Source organism: Mus pahari, chromosome 2 (genome assembly GCF_900095145.1).
Source record: "Mus pahari chromosome 2, PAHARI_EIJ_v1.1, whole genome shotgun sequence".
Classification (NCBI taxonomy): domain Eukaryota; kingdom Metazoa; phylum Chordata; class Mammalia; order Rodentia; family Muridae; genus Mus; species Mus pahari.
The window spans coordinates 48,860,213-48,875,752 of record NC_034591.1 but is presented as its reverse complement, the minus strand read 5'-3'; the positions used below and the strand labels follow the sequence as shown (position 1 = coordinate 48,875,752).

General features: G+C 47.4%; 1 protein-coding gene and 1 non-coding gene across 3 annotated transcripts; one reads left to right on the top strand and one right to left on the bottom strand.

Annotated features, from left to right (window-relative positions):
- Window positions 1-2,857: 2,857 nt before the first annotated feature.
- Trnap-agg lies at window positions 2,858-2,929 on the bottom strand. The gene has a single exon. It is a non-coding gene; the product is annotated as a tRNA-Pro (tRNA).
- Window positions 2,930-11,445: 8,516 nt separating this feature from the next.
- Opn1sw (opsin 1, short wave sensitive) lies at window positions 11,446-15,538 on the top strand. 2 transcript variants are annotated; one of them, XM_021189852.1, is made up of 5 exons: window positions 11,446-11,890; window positions 12,072-12,240; window positions 12,488-12,653; window positions 13,010-13,249; window positions 14,129-15,538. In XM_021189852.1, the coding sequence occupies exons 1-5, from the start codon at window positions 11,545-11,547 to the stop codon at window positions 14,246-14,248; spliced, it is 1,041 nt and encodes a 346-aa protein (XP_021045511.1). In that variant the 5' UTR covers window positions 11,446-11,544; the 3' UTR covers window positions 14,249-15,538. The 2 variants fall into 2 exon arrangements, with proteins under 2 accessions (XP_021045511.1, XP_021045512.1); XM_021189853.1 differs by having other exon boundaries at window positions 11,535-11,890; window positions 13,010-13,060; window positions 14,129-14,796.
- The last annotated feature ends 2 nt before the right edge of the window (window positions 15,539-15,540 follow it).

Sequence of the window (15,540 nt, the reverse complement as noted above, 5' to 3'; positions counted from 1 at the left end):
TCTCTCTCTCTCTCTCTCTCTCTCTCTCTCTCTCTCTCTTTCTTTCTTTTTTTGAGACAGGCTTTTATATAACACACACACAGCTACCAACAGCAACTAGGTACTTTTCTTTCTGGGTGATTTTAAGGTCTTCATTTCTATAGTTTTCCCACCCAGGTGAGCTCAGGATTCTTCAACTCGAGGACTTATGCCTGTGTTTTGAGACTGGTAAACTCTCAGAATCTTTTTTTTTTGTTGTTTTTTTTTTGTTTTGTTTTTGTTTTTTAACAGTACATTTCTTGTACTTGTTCAGCCTCTTAACGTGCTTCAATCTTGCCTGCAGCCTTTTAACTATTCTGTCACAGTCCCTCGGGTGATTTGCCTATTGCCCACATTTCTGGGTGGTTTTTATTCGATCTATCTTCCAGTCACTACTTCTCTCTGAATCTAATCTGTTTGGTGCACCCTTGTCGCCGCCCCACCCCCACCCCGTCCCCCACCCCGTCTCTGTTTCTTGACAGGGTCTTATATCTCAGGTTGTCCTGAAACTCCTTGTATAGCAGATGACGACCTTGAAGGTCTGATCCTTTTCTTCCCCTTCCCTGGTGCTGAGGTTACAGATCTGCATCCACCATGGCTTTGTGTGTACTAGGCAAGCACTCTGTGCTTCATTACCAACCCTTTAAAAGAGTATTTCTAGTGTGTGTGTGTGTGTGTGTGTGTGTGTGTGTGTTTTGCCTGAATGTACGTCTGTGCACCATTTGTGTGCCTGGTTCCCGAGGAAGAAAAAAACAAAAAAAAAAAGGTGTAGGATCCTCTGTGGTTATAGACTGTTGTAAGCTGCCATGTGGGTGCTGGGAATCAAACCCACGACTTCTGACCACCCACCATCTCCCCAGTCCCCTGCTTTTCACTTCTTAATGTTTTATTTTATTCTCTCAACAATCTCTTTATACTTATTGTACCCTATTTTCATGACTTTCTTGCCTTAATCTTTCCTATTTGATGTGTTCTTACTCTGTAGTAGTTTTCATATTGTGTCACCCCAGCTCTCAGAGCATTCTTGCTTGCTAGGTTCTATCTATTCTTCTTAGGACAAATCCCACGGAATAATTTTACTATACCTGGGAGCCACCCGAAGAATACGTGGTCCCACCAAGAATACCGATATTCTTGGTGGGGACACGTAAAGGATGGACCAGTAGGGATTTTTGTCTTGTTTTGTTTTGTTTTCAAGACAGGGTTTCTCTGTGTAGCCCTGACTTTCCTGGAACTCACTCTGTAGACCAGTCTAGCTTCAAACTCATAGATCCACCCTCCTCTGACTCAGGAGTGCTGGGTTAATGTCGTGTGCTGCCATCAGCACCCAGCTTTTTATTTTTACTTTATTTTTTCCAGTAGGAATCCTAAGGAGAGCAGCTCTCCTTGGCAGGTGATAAATCAAAGCATTGATTAGGGGGACACATGTGCAAAGTAGGCTGTCCTCAGGATTACCCTCAGGACAGATGCTGAAGGAGGAATATTCTGCCTGGGTGTGGCCGCAGTAAGGAGGTGAGGCACAGAGTTTATGGCTTAAGAAGTGGTTTCAGTGAGGGTGGGTCTGGCGTTTGGTTATCTGACTTTTCCATTATATTTTTAATTCATTGTTTAACAATTTCATACGTGTATCCAATATGTCCTGATCATACCTACTCCCCACTCCCCACAGCCTCTGCTCCAGTGTGTCCCCACCTCCGTCTTTTTTTAAATAACTCATTGAGCTGCATTAGTGTCGCCAGTGTGTGCATGGGTGTGGGGCTCTGCACTGGAGCACGGGCAGCCTACCAGGGGCTCCAAGCCAGAACATGGCTGACTCTCCCTTCCCCAGCAGCTACCAACTGCCAATAGCTCCCCAGCTAAGTGTGGGGCCAGGGGATGGGCAGTGTTCTGAGCAAGCAAGCTTGTATTCGTGCCCGGGATGGTTGAGTCTTTAGGAGAAACACACGGATGGTCGCATCACAGAGTTAGCAATGCATCTTGTACTTCCTGTTTAGAAACAGTAGGAGAAGCTGGGAAATCCTATACAAATCATTGTGTTGATTCTTCAGTAGATCGCTCTCCCCACCCCCTTTCTCTCCCTCTTTCCTTTTTTTTCCCAAAAATTTATTTATTATTATTATATGTAAGTACACTGTAGCTGTCTTCAGACACACCAGAAGAGGGCGTCAGATCTCAGATGGTTGTGAGCCACCATGTGATTGCTGGGATTTGAACTCAGGACCTTCAGAAGAGCAGTCAGTGCTCTTAACCACTGAGCCATCTCACCAGCCGCCCCCTCTTTCCTTTGTTATTGTTTGTTTTTTTTCAAGACAGGGTTTCTCTGTGTAGCTCTGGCTGTCCTGGAACTCACTCTGTAGACCAGACTGGCCTTGAACTCAGAAATCTGCTTGCCTCTGCCTCCCAAGTGCTGGGATTAAAGGCGTGTGCCACCACTGTCTGGCTTTCTTTTTTTAATCTTTTCTTCTTTTCATCCTTTCTTTCTTTCTTTGGTGAAATTCCCCCACATACCCTGGTTTACTGTAACACCACTGTAAGACTCTTTGTTTCATTTGTGTGGAATTTGTAGGAATTTCAAGGTTCAGGAACCTGGCTTTTGTGTGCTTTTGCAAGGCTCCAGCCCCCTGTAGATGACCCAAAGTCCCCTTCCCTCACCCAGGGAGCCCAGTGGATGCTTTAAAACCATGCTTGTCCTGTTTGACCACGTGGAAACAACCACATATATAGACTAAGACTCTGAGGTGACTGACAGTTGGCCATCAAGATCCTTTAACCAGCTCTCTGGCAAGAGCAGGCTGTGCATGTGGAAGTTAGCCAAGGGGGAAGCAGAAAAGGATAAACAGGGCTCGTCCGGGATTTGAACCCGGGACCTCTCGCACCCTAAGCGAGAATCATACCCCTAGACCAACGAGCCACTGACAGTTACCCTTGGCCAGATGTGTCCTCTCTACCACATCCGCATCATTAACAGCAGCAGTTGTGGTTCCTAGGACCGGTTTCTCTGCTGCTCCTCTCAGGCTGGCTCCCAGCCCAGGCAGGCAGTGCTCCAGCAGGCCTTGCTCTCCTCAGCCACATAGCCACTCCTCTGCCTAGGACTTCACACAGAGCTCATAATTCCACACTCACTGTTGGAAGAAGGGAAGAGAGGCCCAGGCAGGCCCCAGCAGATACTTCTTTCTCTTAGGAGTTCTTGCTGTCAGTTCCAAGCTGCTCCTTGTTCTTAGCTCCTGGTTAGACCACCGGGAGAAGATGCTTCATACCTGGTAAACTCCTGGGTGTGGCCGTGTGCTTTACCAGTCTCTGATCTTTGACCCATGTCCCCTGCTGTAAGACAAGGACACTCGCCATGTGCCTGCCTATTACCAGAATGCTTCCCCTTGCCTAGCTTCAGCCTCTGCTGCCACCTGCATCTGAAGCCTCGTTAAATGCAGGACACACAGCTTCTCGGACTTTCTAGAAAACTGGAGACAGGAGTATATCCTCACACACCTCCACCACTCTCCCCACACTAGCCAGCCCTGCTGGGGGGGCTAGGGAAGCTGCCAAGTGTTAACTCCAAAATCAGTACTTACTTCAGAGACCACAGGAGATGGGGTCTGAGGCCAGGCTGTGGCACAGCCTTTCAGCTGAGGCTTGGGAGGGGTGGCCGACGTCAGCAGGGATTACATAGCACATCTCAGGACCCCTGGGGGCTGCATGGTGAGACCCTGCCTCAAGAAGAGGAGGAGATTGTTCTAGAGCCGAATACATACATGACCCAAGGACATAGAATCAGATTGTCTTAAATATCGTTTTCCAGAGTGGTGGCAGTTTCATGAAGTTTTTACAGTTATAGAACAAGAATGTAAGAAATCTGAGTCCCTTTCAGATGCACTGATGGGAATATAAGGTAGATAGGTTAGAACAGAGTCGGGGACAGCTCGGCTGGGGTTTCAGCTGCTATCTGTTGGCAGTCTTAGTTTTTGGATGGTGGAAGCTAGTGGTCCGTTAATACATCTCAAATGTTTCAAGTGGTAGTCACAAGGATACTAGGTCAGACATAGAGGTGGGCAGTGAATGGCTATTAATGTGGATCAAGACAGCCCAAGATAATTAGCTCTCCAGATCTGCAACATTCCAATATTCCACCGTTATTAAACTCCTCAGTCCAATGTCCTTCCAATTGAGCCGCTTTGGCAGCTAACACAGTTACAAAATTTTAATCAGTTGGTCAGTCTCATAGAACCTTTAACACAAGCATAGCTTGTTTTTTTTTTTTTTTTAAGGGGTGCGCCACCACGCCCGGCTTTTTTTTCTTTTTTTAAAGATTTATTTATTTTATTATATGTAAGTACACTGTAGCTGTCTTCAGACACTCCAGAAGAGGGTGTCAGATCTCATTACAGATGGTTGTAAGCCACCATGTGGTTGCTGGGATTTGAACTCAGGGCCTTCGGAGTCAGTGCTCTTAACCGCTGAGCCATCTCTCCAGCCCCGCATAGCTTGTTTCTGAGAACTTCCATTCACAGGATGATGATCTACCCACAGCCTAAGGGTACATGGGGGGCCTGACAGGTGGGAAGGATCCCCTAAGAGGTGAGATTGTGGTTCAGATGTGAGGGCCCTGTAGGAGAAGCCGTGGTCTTAGCCCAGCCTATTTCACACCTAACACACACGGAACCCTTGCTTGCTTTTGGCAGGGGCTCCTATGAGCAGGGGCTCCGTGGGGGCAGAGATCTGTCTTAGCCATCTTTGAGCATCCTTTGGCAAGCCGGATGGTGCCAGTGGCTCTCAGCAGATCTGTATGCCTGGTCTGCTTAAGCACGTGGCAGGACCAACCTTACTGAATTCTCCATGTCACTGTGCCTGCAGGTGCCACTTAGCAGAGGTCTATGGGAGGAATAATCAAACGAATCAAAGTCCCAGGCATGTGCACACACAAAGGAAATTCCAAGTGGAAACAGATGTTCAGGGAAGTCTTGAGTAGAGCCCCACCCTGTGAAGTGGTACCTCTGAAGAATGGGTACTGGCCTCACTTCTGTGAGCGGACTAGCCAGCTTTCCTTTGCTCCCAGGTTGTTAAAGTTTTATTATGGCCACTCAGGAGTTTCTGTACCATACAGGCGACTCTGCTCACTAGTCACTGTGGGGAGCGGCGGGGGAGAAGGGCTCATTTATTCTTCACCCAGAGGGGTTTCTTCCTGTAGCTGTTCCAGCCCTTCAACTGGCTTATAAATAGGACTTTGCTCAACATGTCATCCCATGACCTCAGCGCACATTCTTGACATTGTTCTCCTTGGTGGGTGAGGGGGTCTTTGCTGAAGACGTTTCAGAGCTGCAACTCCACATAGGTCTCAGGCGGTGCTTTGGAGCGGGGGAGGGCTCTGGATTTGGGGCAGGCTTGTTCTTCTCTGTGTGGCCTTTCTGGAGCATCATACTGTTCACTGAGCACTGGCCATCTCATCTCTGCAGTTTCCCACACTTTCAAATGCTTCCTGCACAGGAGGAAGGGCAGGGGAGCGGGGAGAGAGCGTCCTGGTGGGAATCCACCAGCACCTGCCAGATTTAAATGGTTTAGTGCCAGACTTAAATGGCTGTGCCCTGGATTCCAGGCCTGTGATTGTTCACACGTTTTTACATCAAACAGAATTTTCTAGAGAGGCTCCTGGATGTACCTCTGGAGCTCCCACGTTTTCTCCCAAGCTTGAGGAGGGCTTGGGGACCCCCCCGGGGATCCCCCTCACCCATATCCAGTAAAGTGTGTCAGACCATCCTGATTCCAATCATGTGTCTGGAGAATCTTTTTTAAAAGATTTATTTATTTATTTATTTATTTATTTATTTATATGTATATGAGTACACTGTAGCTGTANAGATGGTTGTGAGCCTTCATGTGGTTGTTGGGAATTGTATTTAGGACCTCTGTTCGCTCCAGTCGGTCCCACTCAGTCCCTGCTCATATGGCCCAAAGATTTATTTAAGTACACTGTTGCTATCTTCAGACACACCCAAAGAGGGCGTCAGATCTCATTATGGGTGGTTGTGAGCCACCATGTGGTGGCTGGGATTTGAACTCAGGACCTTCAGAAGAGCAGTCAGTGCTCTTACCCGCTGAGCCATCTCGCCAGCCTGTGTCTGAAGAATCTTGTGGGTCAGTACTCAGCAGAATTGTCACACCAGTCAAGGTCATTATCACTTGTGTATCAAAAGCTGACTGGTAAGATGGCCCAGTGTGTGAGGGTGACTGTTGCCAAGGCCGATGGACCCAGATGGTGGAAGGAGAGAACCAACCCCCACGAGTTGTCCGCTGACCTCCGCATGTGTTCCAGGGCACGAGCTAAACCTAGTTGTCTCTGAAAGGGTTAACTGAGTAGGTGGAGCCTATATATTCTTTTGGTGATTGTTGAATTTTCTAAATACTGAGCAGAGAAGAAAATTGATTAGAACAAGGAAAACACATCTCAAACTCCCAGAGACTTTCCCCGACCAGAGGAGCTCATGGATTTCCAGAATTCTGCCTCACCCAGTGCTCCTGGCTTCTGTGCTGTGAGTTCATCTTGGGAGTCAGTGATATAGTGATGACTTCTTGTGTCTGCTATTGAGGACATTGTTTATTGTGTCTCACCAATGTCTTGCCTGTGAAGTCCCCCAGAGAGGCGTTCTTACCTGTCATGACCCTGAGAATGGGTAGTTTGCATTACCTCTTGCATAGACTCTCCCACTCTTCACTCCGTGAAGGCGTTCCTTCTGGAGTGCACGAGGCTAACTCTGTGGCCCCGGGTGTCGAGACGCAGGGTGATCGTACTTCACTTTCAGACTTTTAGCTCAGGGTTGCTGCTTCTCTTCTGCTCCTGCTGCTGATTCGTGGATTCTTCCGAGTTTACTGTCATCTGTTTGGGAGTAAGAGTCTGTGACCCCTTGATGAGACTAGAAGAAAAATCCCTGAAATGCTTAAGAAAGCATCCCCCTGTCCCAGGATGCAGAACGTTTATAATGTACAGCTAAATCAGTTGTTCACAAATGGAGGGGAGGGGGGCTCTTTTCTTTAGGGAGGAGCAGTTGGACACGAAGGTCAGAGAAACTGAGAAAAACTCAGACTGTCAGGGAAAATATATTTAGAAATAAAAATGCAGGCAGTGTCTTAAGAAAGGAAAAGTAGGGGTTCAGCAGTTTAGAGTTTGAGGCTCTGGAAAAGGACCAGATCATTCCTAGCACCTACACTGGGCAGCTCACGGCCTGGGCTCTGTAGCTCCAGCTGCAGGGGAATCTGACACACTCTTCTGGCCTCTGCTCAGATCCACATGGTCGTGTGCACACTTACACACGCATACATACTTACATTTTTTTTTTTTTAAAGAAAGGAAAAGCATTCCCAAGGACGAGAGTGGGCTAGTGAGCCGAGGAAGAAGTCAAAGAGAGTGCCTCAAATTTAGTGTCATGGTCCTTTCTTCCTCCTTCGCCTCATGCCCTATTCTCAGAACCTCCCATCTGTCCCCTACTGCATGGCATCAAGGTCACTGGAGAGGTGAGCCTCTGCCTGGTGTTGGTGAGAATGTATGCTCTGGTGATACTCTTTGGCTTCAACCTCACTGAGTCATCTGTCACATTTTTTTTTTTTAAGATTTATTTATTTATCTCATTATATGTAAGTACACTGTAGCTGTCTTCAGACACACCAGAAGAGGGCGTCAGATCTTGTTACGGATGGTTGTAAGCCACCATGTGGTTGCTGGGATTTGAACTCAGGACCTTCAGAAGAGCAGTCGGGTGCTCTTACCCGCTGAGCCATCTCACCAGTTCCCCATCTGTCACATCTTAACTGGGTCTAGGTTCCTTCCAATTTGGGTCCATTCTTTCCTCCCAAGCCCTCTGATATGGAAGGGGACTGTCTGAGCAGGTATCTGGGCTGAAGAGGTGGCTACTACTTAGCCTTAGGTAGGAGTAAGAGAGCCCCGGGGGAAGCAGCTGAGACTGACTTGTGCAATGCTTGTTGAGTTGACACATGCCATGTGGCCTTTGGCTCTGTCCTCAAGCCCTGCCCATGTGGTTTCTGGACCCTCAGATGGTTTTTTTTTCTTTCTTTCTTCTTCTTCTTCTTCTTCTTCTTCTTCTTCTTCTTCTTCTTCTTCTTCTTCTTCTTCTTCTTCTTCTTCTTCTTCTTCTTCTTCTTCTTCNCTTCTTCTTCTTCTTCTTCTTCTTCTTCTTCTTCTTCTTCTTCTTCTTCTTCTTCTTCTTCTTCTTCTTCTTCTTCTTCTTCTTCTTCTTCTTTTTTTTTTAGTAATTTCTGTAGCATCCTACCTGTGGGATGTGTTGTGTAATGTGTTGTGTAATGTGTGTGCGCGTGCGCACATGGGAGTGTCAGTCTTTTCCTTTCTGACTAGTCTCCATCCATTGCTTTTGACTTAGGATTCAAGCGACTGCAACAAATATCCTGGTCAGGCTACGTTTTGGTTTTGTTTCTTTGAGTGATTTATTTATTTTTATTTTATGTGCATTGGTGTTTTGCCTGAATTATGCCTGTGTGAGGGTGTTGGAGTTGGGGAGTTACAGACAGTTGTGAGCTGCTATGTGGGTGCTGGAAATTGAACCCGGGTCCTCTGGAAGAGTGGACAGTGCTCTTAACTCCTGAGCCGTATCTCTCCATCCTTTGGGTTTTTATTTTTTGTTGTTGTTGTTTTGCTTAAAGAGTTTCTTTTTAAGTATTTTTGTTATTTTAATTGTATTTATGGCTCTCTCTCTCTCTCTCTCTTGTGTATGTTTTGTGTACACACACATATAACACACACACAGACAGACAGAGTTGGGCCTATGAGAGCCAACTCACACAGTTTGCTTACTGGATGGGACACACACTGGATGGGAAAGGTGGCTGAGAAGATGGCCCAGTGGGGGATGGCTGCTCTACAATCAAGAGGACCTGAATTCAGAGTCCCAGGGCCTATCCTCCTCTCCCACAATCCCCACCTTTCAACATGTCCCCTCCCACCTTCATGGCCATTCCTTTTGAGTTTTCATAACCCGCTGGGTTCTGTTAGTGTTGCCTGCTGGGTGCAGATGATCTTATTGGCTTGATCCTGTGCAGGTAACCATGGCAGCGGTGAGCTCCGGTGAGCTCCTGTCCAGGTCATGTCCGGAAGAAGCATTTCACAGCACTCCCCCAATCCTCTGACTTCTACATTCTTTCTGTTCTCTCTTCTGTGATGGTCCCTGAGCTTTGCTTTAAGTGTGTGTGTGTGTGTGTGTGTGTGTGTGTGTGTGTGTGAGAGAGAGAGAGAGAGAGAGAGAGAGAGAGACAGAGAGAGAGACAGAGAGACAGAGACAGAGAGAGGCAGGGAGAGACAGAAACAGAGAGAGACAGAGAGAGAAGCTCCATTTAGAGCTGAACACTTCGTAGTCCCTGTTCTAAGCCCATTTGACCAGATGAGCCTCTTCATTAACTGCTGCCCAATGCAGAAGGAAGCCTCCCGGGGTAAGGTTGGAAGCAGCACTAATCTATGCGTTTAAGCATACATATCTATCTATCTATCTATCTATCTATCTATCTATCTATCTATCTATCTATCTATTTATTTATTTATTTTTATTTATTTATTTATTATATGTAAGTACACTGTAGCTATCTTCAGACACTCCAGAAGAGGGAGTCAGATCTTGTTAAGGATGGTTGTGAGCCACCATGTGGTTGCTGGGATTTGAACTCTGCACCTTTGGAAGAACAGTCGGGTGCCCTTACCCATTGAGCCATCTCACCAGCCCAAGCATACATATTTAAAAGGCAGTTTGACAACATGTACAATTCAGTAAAATAATAGTAACTCTGGCTAGAGCCCATGACCTCCCCAAGCTCTGGGCTTTTAAAAATATTTACAGTACCAGGTATGGATGCCCCTCCTGTGGACCAGGCCTAAAATCCAAGCAGGAAGTTACCCCACAACCTCTATGCTGTTATAGTACTAGCGGACACATCTCCCCTGGCATATGCATACCATGGCTTTTAGGGTTCACTACTGGATAAAACTGACTCTTCTCCCCACTCCCCCTGCCGGGGCCTAGACGGCACCTCCTGGCACTATATAAGTTAGCCTGCAGAAAAGTGTTCAGGTGAGTTCCAGCTTGATTTCTCTTACACCACAGTGTTCAGCAATAAGGTCTTGCCATCTAGTTATGGTGGGCAAGCAGGAGCAATGGCAATAGCTTGTGTTGTTTCTGGGACCCCTGGGACCTCCCTAACTGGTAACTTGTACGGCGCTATCTCATGCCCGGTACTAAGATGTTCACTTAATAACCCACATAGTCTGGAAGAAGCATTACTCACTGTGCGGGGTACTGTGAGCAACACCTTCCAACACCTTCTTTAAAAAAATCATATTTTTAACCTTCTTTTAAAAATTATGTGTATGAGTGTTTTGCTTGTGTGTATGTATGAACACTGTGCGTATGTCTGGTTTGCCTGTGGAGGCCAGAAAAGTATGCTGGATCTCCTTGGAATTAGAGTTAGTCAGTTGGAAGCCACCATGTGGGTGTTGGGAGCCAAACCTGGGTCCTATGTAAGAGCAGTGAGTGCTCTTAATCACGGAGCTGTCTTTCTGGCCCTCATATTTTAATTTGCTGCGATGGTTTGAATGAGAAACGGCCCCCATAGGCTTCTGTATATGAGGAGTACTTGGTCCACCATTGATGACTGAGGAGGTAATGGGACTTTTAGGATGTAGAACATTGCTGAAGGAAGTGTGTCACTAGGGACCGGCTTTAAGAGCTTGTAGCCTTACCCACGTCCACTCCTCTCTGCTTTCTATCTGAGGCTGGGTGTGATGATGCTGACAAGAAACTAACTCTTGGTGTCCTTCCCTATCAGTGAACCCAGTCTATTCAGAAGAGCTTCATTCTCTTCTGTTCTAATGTAAAAGAAGCCTAGTCTAACTAAGAAGGAGCCTAACCTGGCTGGCTGCAGGTCTACCTACATAAGAAGGCCTCACTGCAGAGGCCCAACATAGCAGTGGCTCGGGCATACCCCGGGACCTGAGGCAGGATGCAGTTGCTTCTGTACTGTCCCACTGTGGCTATTTAAAATGCTCCCAAGGGGGCCTGCCCACTCATCCTCTTCCTGTTTCCCCGAGGTGGATTCCCAGGTCTCTGGATAGGGACACTTAGATGAGCATCTTTCTTCACAAAGGGCCAGGTGAGATGCAGAGGAGCCTGAAGCCAAAGGCAGAGGTGGGAATGAGGTCTGGCAGCATCTCCAAAGAATATAGGTCAGCATCCTCCAGGCCACGGAAACCAATACTGACCCCAAAGCACCCAGCCTTGCTATCCAGGTTTCTGACCTCAATCTCTTATCCTCTGAAGAACAAAATCAATCAGCTTTGGGCTCATGCAAGGTTTAGGTGAGAACTAAGAGATCTCTAATCCCGGACTTTGTCTTTGGGAGGCTTAGGATAGTTCAGCGTCTCAACTGTATCTTTAAAGGAGGGTGCTGTGGGGGAAGGGTAATAGCAGAAGAATCGTCCATAAGAGGGACCGGAGGCGGTAGTGAGGGCATCCCAAGCGGGAGATGTCAGGAGAGGACGAGTTTTACCTGTTTCAGAATATCTCCTCCGTGGGGCCCTGGGATGGACCTCAGTACCACCTCGCTCCTGCCTGGGCCTTCCACCTCCAGGCAGCCTTCATGGGATTTGTCTTCTTGGCGGGGACCCCACTCAATGCCATAGTGCTGGTGGCCACACTGCATTACAAAAAGCTGCGACAGCCCCTCAACTACATTCTGGTCAATGTATCCCTCGGGGGCTTCCTCTTCTGCATCTTCTCTGTCTTCACAGTCTTCATCGCCAGCTGTCACGGATACTTCCTCTTTGGTCGCCATGTTTGTGCTCTGGAGGCCTTCTTGGGCTCTGTAGCAGGTACTGAAGGCAACCAGGGCTGGAGAGAGGTCCCTTAATCATCCTGAGCAGTTGGACCTCTAACAATGGGCTGTGTGAGCGTTAAACTCCATTCCAACTCTCTGGACTTGCTCAATTACACCTATATCCCACTCCAGGCTCAGGGAGTCTGTCTACCCTATCCTTTTCACGTTTGCCGCAGGTCTAGTGACAGGATGGTCATTGGCTTTCCTGGCTTTTGAACGCTACATTGTCATCTGTAAACCCTTTGGCAACATCCGCTTCACCTCCAAGCATGCACTGATGGTGGTCCTGGTTACTTGGTCTATTGGTATCGGGGTGTCCATCCCACCCTTCTTTGGCTGGAGCAGGTGAGAGCATAGGGCAGTGCTCTGATGATGTGGGGTGAGAGACTGGGGATAACCTTTTATTCCTTGACCTGAGTTGGTAGAGTAATGAGGAGGAAAAGGGGTAGCTGGAGACATCAATGGTTACTCTGCCGTTGTAATCACTGTAGTGTCTTCTGGCATTCTTCCAACTGGAGAAGCCAGTCCAGGAGCTAACCCCACTCTTCCAGTTCTCAGGGAGAGCCCAGAATGAATGTTTGGTCCTTTTCAGGTTCATCCCTGAGGGCCTGCAGTGCTCCTGTGGCCCAGACTGGTACACTGTGGGCACCGAGTATCGAAGCGAGTACTACACCTGGTTCCTCTTCATCTTCTGTTTCATCATTCCTCTTTCCCTCATCTGCTTCTCCTACTCCCAGTTGCTGAGGACTCTCAGAGCTGTGAGTGTTTTTGGAGAGGGGCAGGGAGGAGTAACTCAAGAGGCCCCAGGAGAGACAGTCTATGTCCTCCTCAGGACACGTCTAGAATACCCGTGGTCAGATAGGAGTACTGGGGAAGAGGGAGTGAAAATGCAGTTACAACTCATTGGTAGAGTGCTTACCTAGCAGGTGTGAGGTACTGGGTTCCATCCCCAGCACAAGAGGTAGAGGGAGGAGTAAAAGACCAGAGAGAGGAGGGGGGCAAGGATGAGATCTTTAATAGTGTCAGAGCTGAGGACGCCCTTCATGATGCCTCCCTCAAGGGAAAGCCAAACTCAGCCAGGAGAGAAGGCTTTGACCCTTGTGCTCAATTCCAGGTGGCAGCTCAGCAGCAAGAGTCAGCTACGACGCAAAAAGCTGAACGGGAGGTGAGTCATATGGTGGTGGTGATGGTGGGATCCTTCTGTCTCTGCTACGTGCCCTATGCTGCCCTGGCCATGTACATGGTCAACAATCGGAACCACGGGCTGGACTTACGGCTTGTCACCATCCCCGCCTTCTTTTCCAAGAGCTCCTGTGTCTACAACCCCATCATCTACTGCTTCATGAATAAGCAGGTAAAGCTGTCTATCTACATTCCCATGAGGTTCTGGTCCATCAGACCCTGGTTCTCCCCCTATTGATGTCTTTGTGACTCAGCGCCCTGGCCTCCACACAGGGCTTATAGATGAGGAAAGCCACAGAATACTCCAAGCAGGCCAGAATGCTCTTGGTAGGCACATGAACCCGGAGTACGGTTCCTAAAATACTGGAACAAGGGGAGGCTAGATTTTTTTTTTTTTTAAGCTTTATTTATTTATTATATGTAATTACTCTGTAGCTGTCTTCAGACACTCCAGAAGAGGGAGTCAGATCTTGTTACAGATGTTTAAGGATGGTTATGAGCCACCATATGGTTGCTGGGATTTGAACTCGGGACCTTTGGAAGAGCAGTCGGGTGCTCTTACCCACTGAGCCATCTCATCAGCCCCGAGGCTAGATCTTGAACCAGAAAAATCAAAATGAAAGAGTGGGAAGGGATGGGAAATGCCCCCCCCCCACTTCATTTAGCAATGGCAGAGATGGAACATAGGGCCTTTCACATGCTAGGCAAATACCCTTATCACTGAGTTATACATCATCCCTACTCTTTCTGTCTTGGTGCAAAATAACATCAACAGTAACAGATGTCTAGCTTTTTCTTTTAAAGATAGGGTCTGAGTAATGCTAGCTGTCCTGGAACTCCTATGGAAACCAGGCTGTCCTTGAACTCAAGAGACAGTCCTGCCTCCTATCCCAAGTGCTGGAGTTAAAAGATGTGCACTACCACCATTAAGTCCAGCCTTCTGCAAACTCTTAATCCAGCCCTTTTAAAGTCCAGCCTGCAGAAACAAGAGTTAGCGGTGGGGTTTAGGTAGTCTTCAGGGTACGGATGATAAAGACTTCTCTCTTTCCAGTTCCGGGCTTGCATCCTGGAGATGGTGTGCAGGAAGCCCATGGCAGACGAATCTGACATGTCTGGCTCTCAGAAAACAGAAGTTTCTACTGTTTCTTCTAGCAAAGTTGGCCCTCACTGAGGACCCTCAGCTGGCCTGCTAGCAGCAAACACAATGCCACATTTAAGTCTCTACATCTCCACTAGAATCCTAACCATTAACAACGCAGGGAAAAGATGGGGAGCGGTGGCACTCGGGTGAGTCACCTTCATTTCCCTGTTACTCTGCCTGTAGCAGGGCCACATGGGCCATTTCAACAGTCACAGTTTCTAAGTGGCACCCTCACCTCTCCAGAACTATGAGAGAAGGGCTGGGTTTCTGGTGTTTGGGTAACACTTTCTTTTTTGGTCATTTTTTTCCCTCCCTGCTGGGGATTGGAGATGATATAGCCGGTGTTAGAATAAGCTTGGCACTGCCCTGTGCCGAGAAGAGGCAGCAGACACCTGCAGTGAACCGAAGAGCTAGCTTCCTTATGTGGCCTCTCCCAGTTGCTGCAGTCCAGGCTACGGCTGTCATGGTCAGAACAGCCCCACCTCATTCATCTGACACAGTTATTCTAGGTGTTCTCCCCTTCATTTGGCTAAATGTATCCATTTAAAGCTATGCGTTGATTAAAGTTAGTGTCTTAATCTCTTGACGTCCTCAAAAAATGAGTTTGCATGTTTCAGTGGCATTTATAAATCAACCCCAAGTGCTAAAAACATCTTACTTTATACTCTCCTTACACCTGCTGATCCTGGAAAATGAGCCCCTTGAAATGAAGAAGTGTGTGTTGAGTTATACGCAACGAATGCTGGGTACTGATAATCAGGCACTAGAAGGTAGGAAGGCCGTAGCTGTGAGAAGGAACCAGAAACCTCAGGAATAGAAAAGGACTAAGTGTGAGGGAGAAATGGAAGTAATAAATATCACAGAGATGTACATTTATCTTAGTAGCCTGAGGGTTAAAGACTGGGATATAGTAATTATTAAAGAGGCCCATTGATAAGAGACCAAAAGATGGGTAAATGGAGTTGGGAAAATTCCTTTTCTGACATTTTATAACAGAACCCTAAACTACAATTAATTCCATGTCTTTCTTCCTTGGTTCTTTCTTTTTACTGATTTATTTCATGTGTATCAGCATTTTGCTGGCATGTGTGACTATGTGAGTACTGGATCCCCTGACACTGGAGTTACAGACAGTTGTAAGCTGCTATGTGCGTGCTGGGAATTGAACCCAGGTCCTGAGGAAGAGCAAACAGTGCTCTTAACTGCTGAGCCATCTCTTCAGCCCCTTTTTGGTTTCTTGAGACAGGGTCTCTCTATGCAGCCTTGGCTGACCTGGAATATAATCACATTTTCAAGAGAATAAAAGACACATAAGCCCTTGA

Bases quoted from the DNA above. Each gene is read 5' to 3' on its own strand.
- Opn1sw (XM_021189852.1), top strand. From the start codon at position 11,545: ATGTCAGGAGAGGACGAGTTTTACCTGTTTCAGAATATCTCCTCCGTG. The intron at 12,654-13,009 runs GTGAGTGTTTTT...GCTCAATTCCAG, and splicing joins TGCTGAGGACTCTCAGAGCT to GTGGCAGCTCAGCAGCAAGA. The intron at 13,250-14,128 runs GTAAAGCTGTCT...CTCTCTTTCCAG, and splicing joins ACTGCTTCATGAATAAGCAG to TTCCGGGCTTGCATCCTGGA.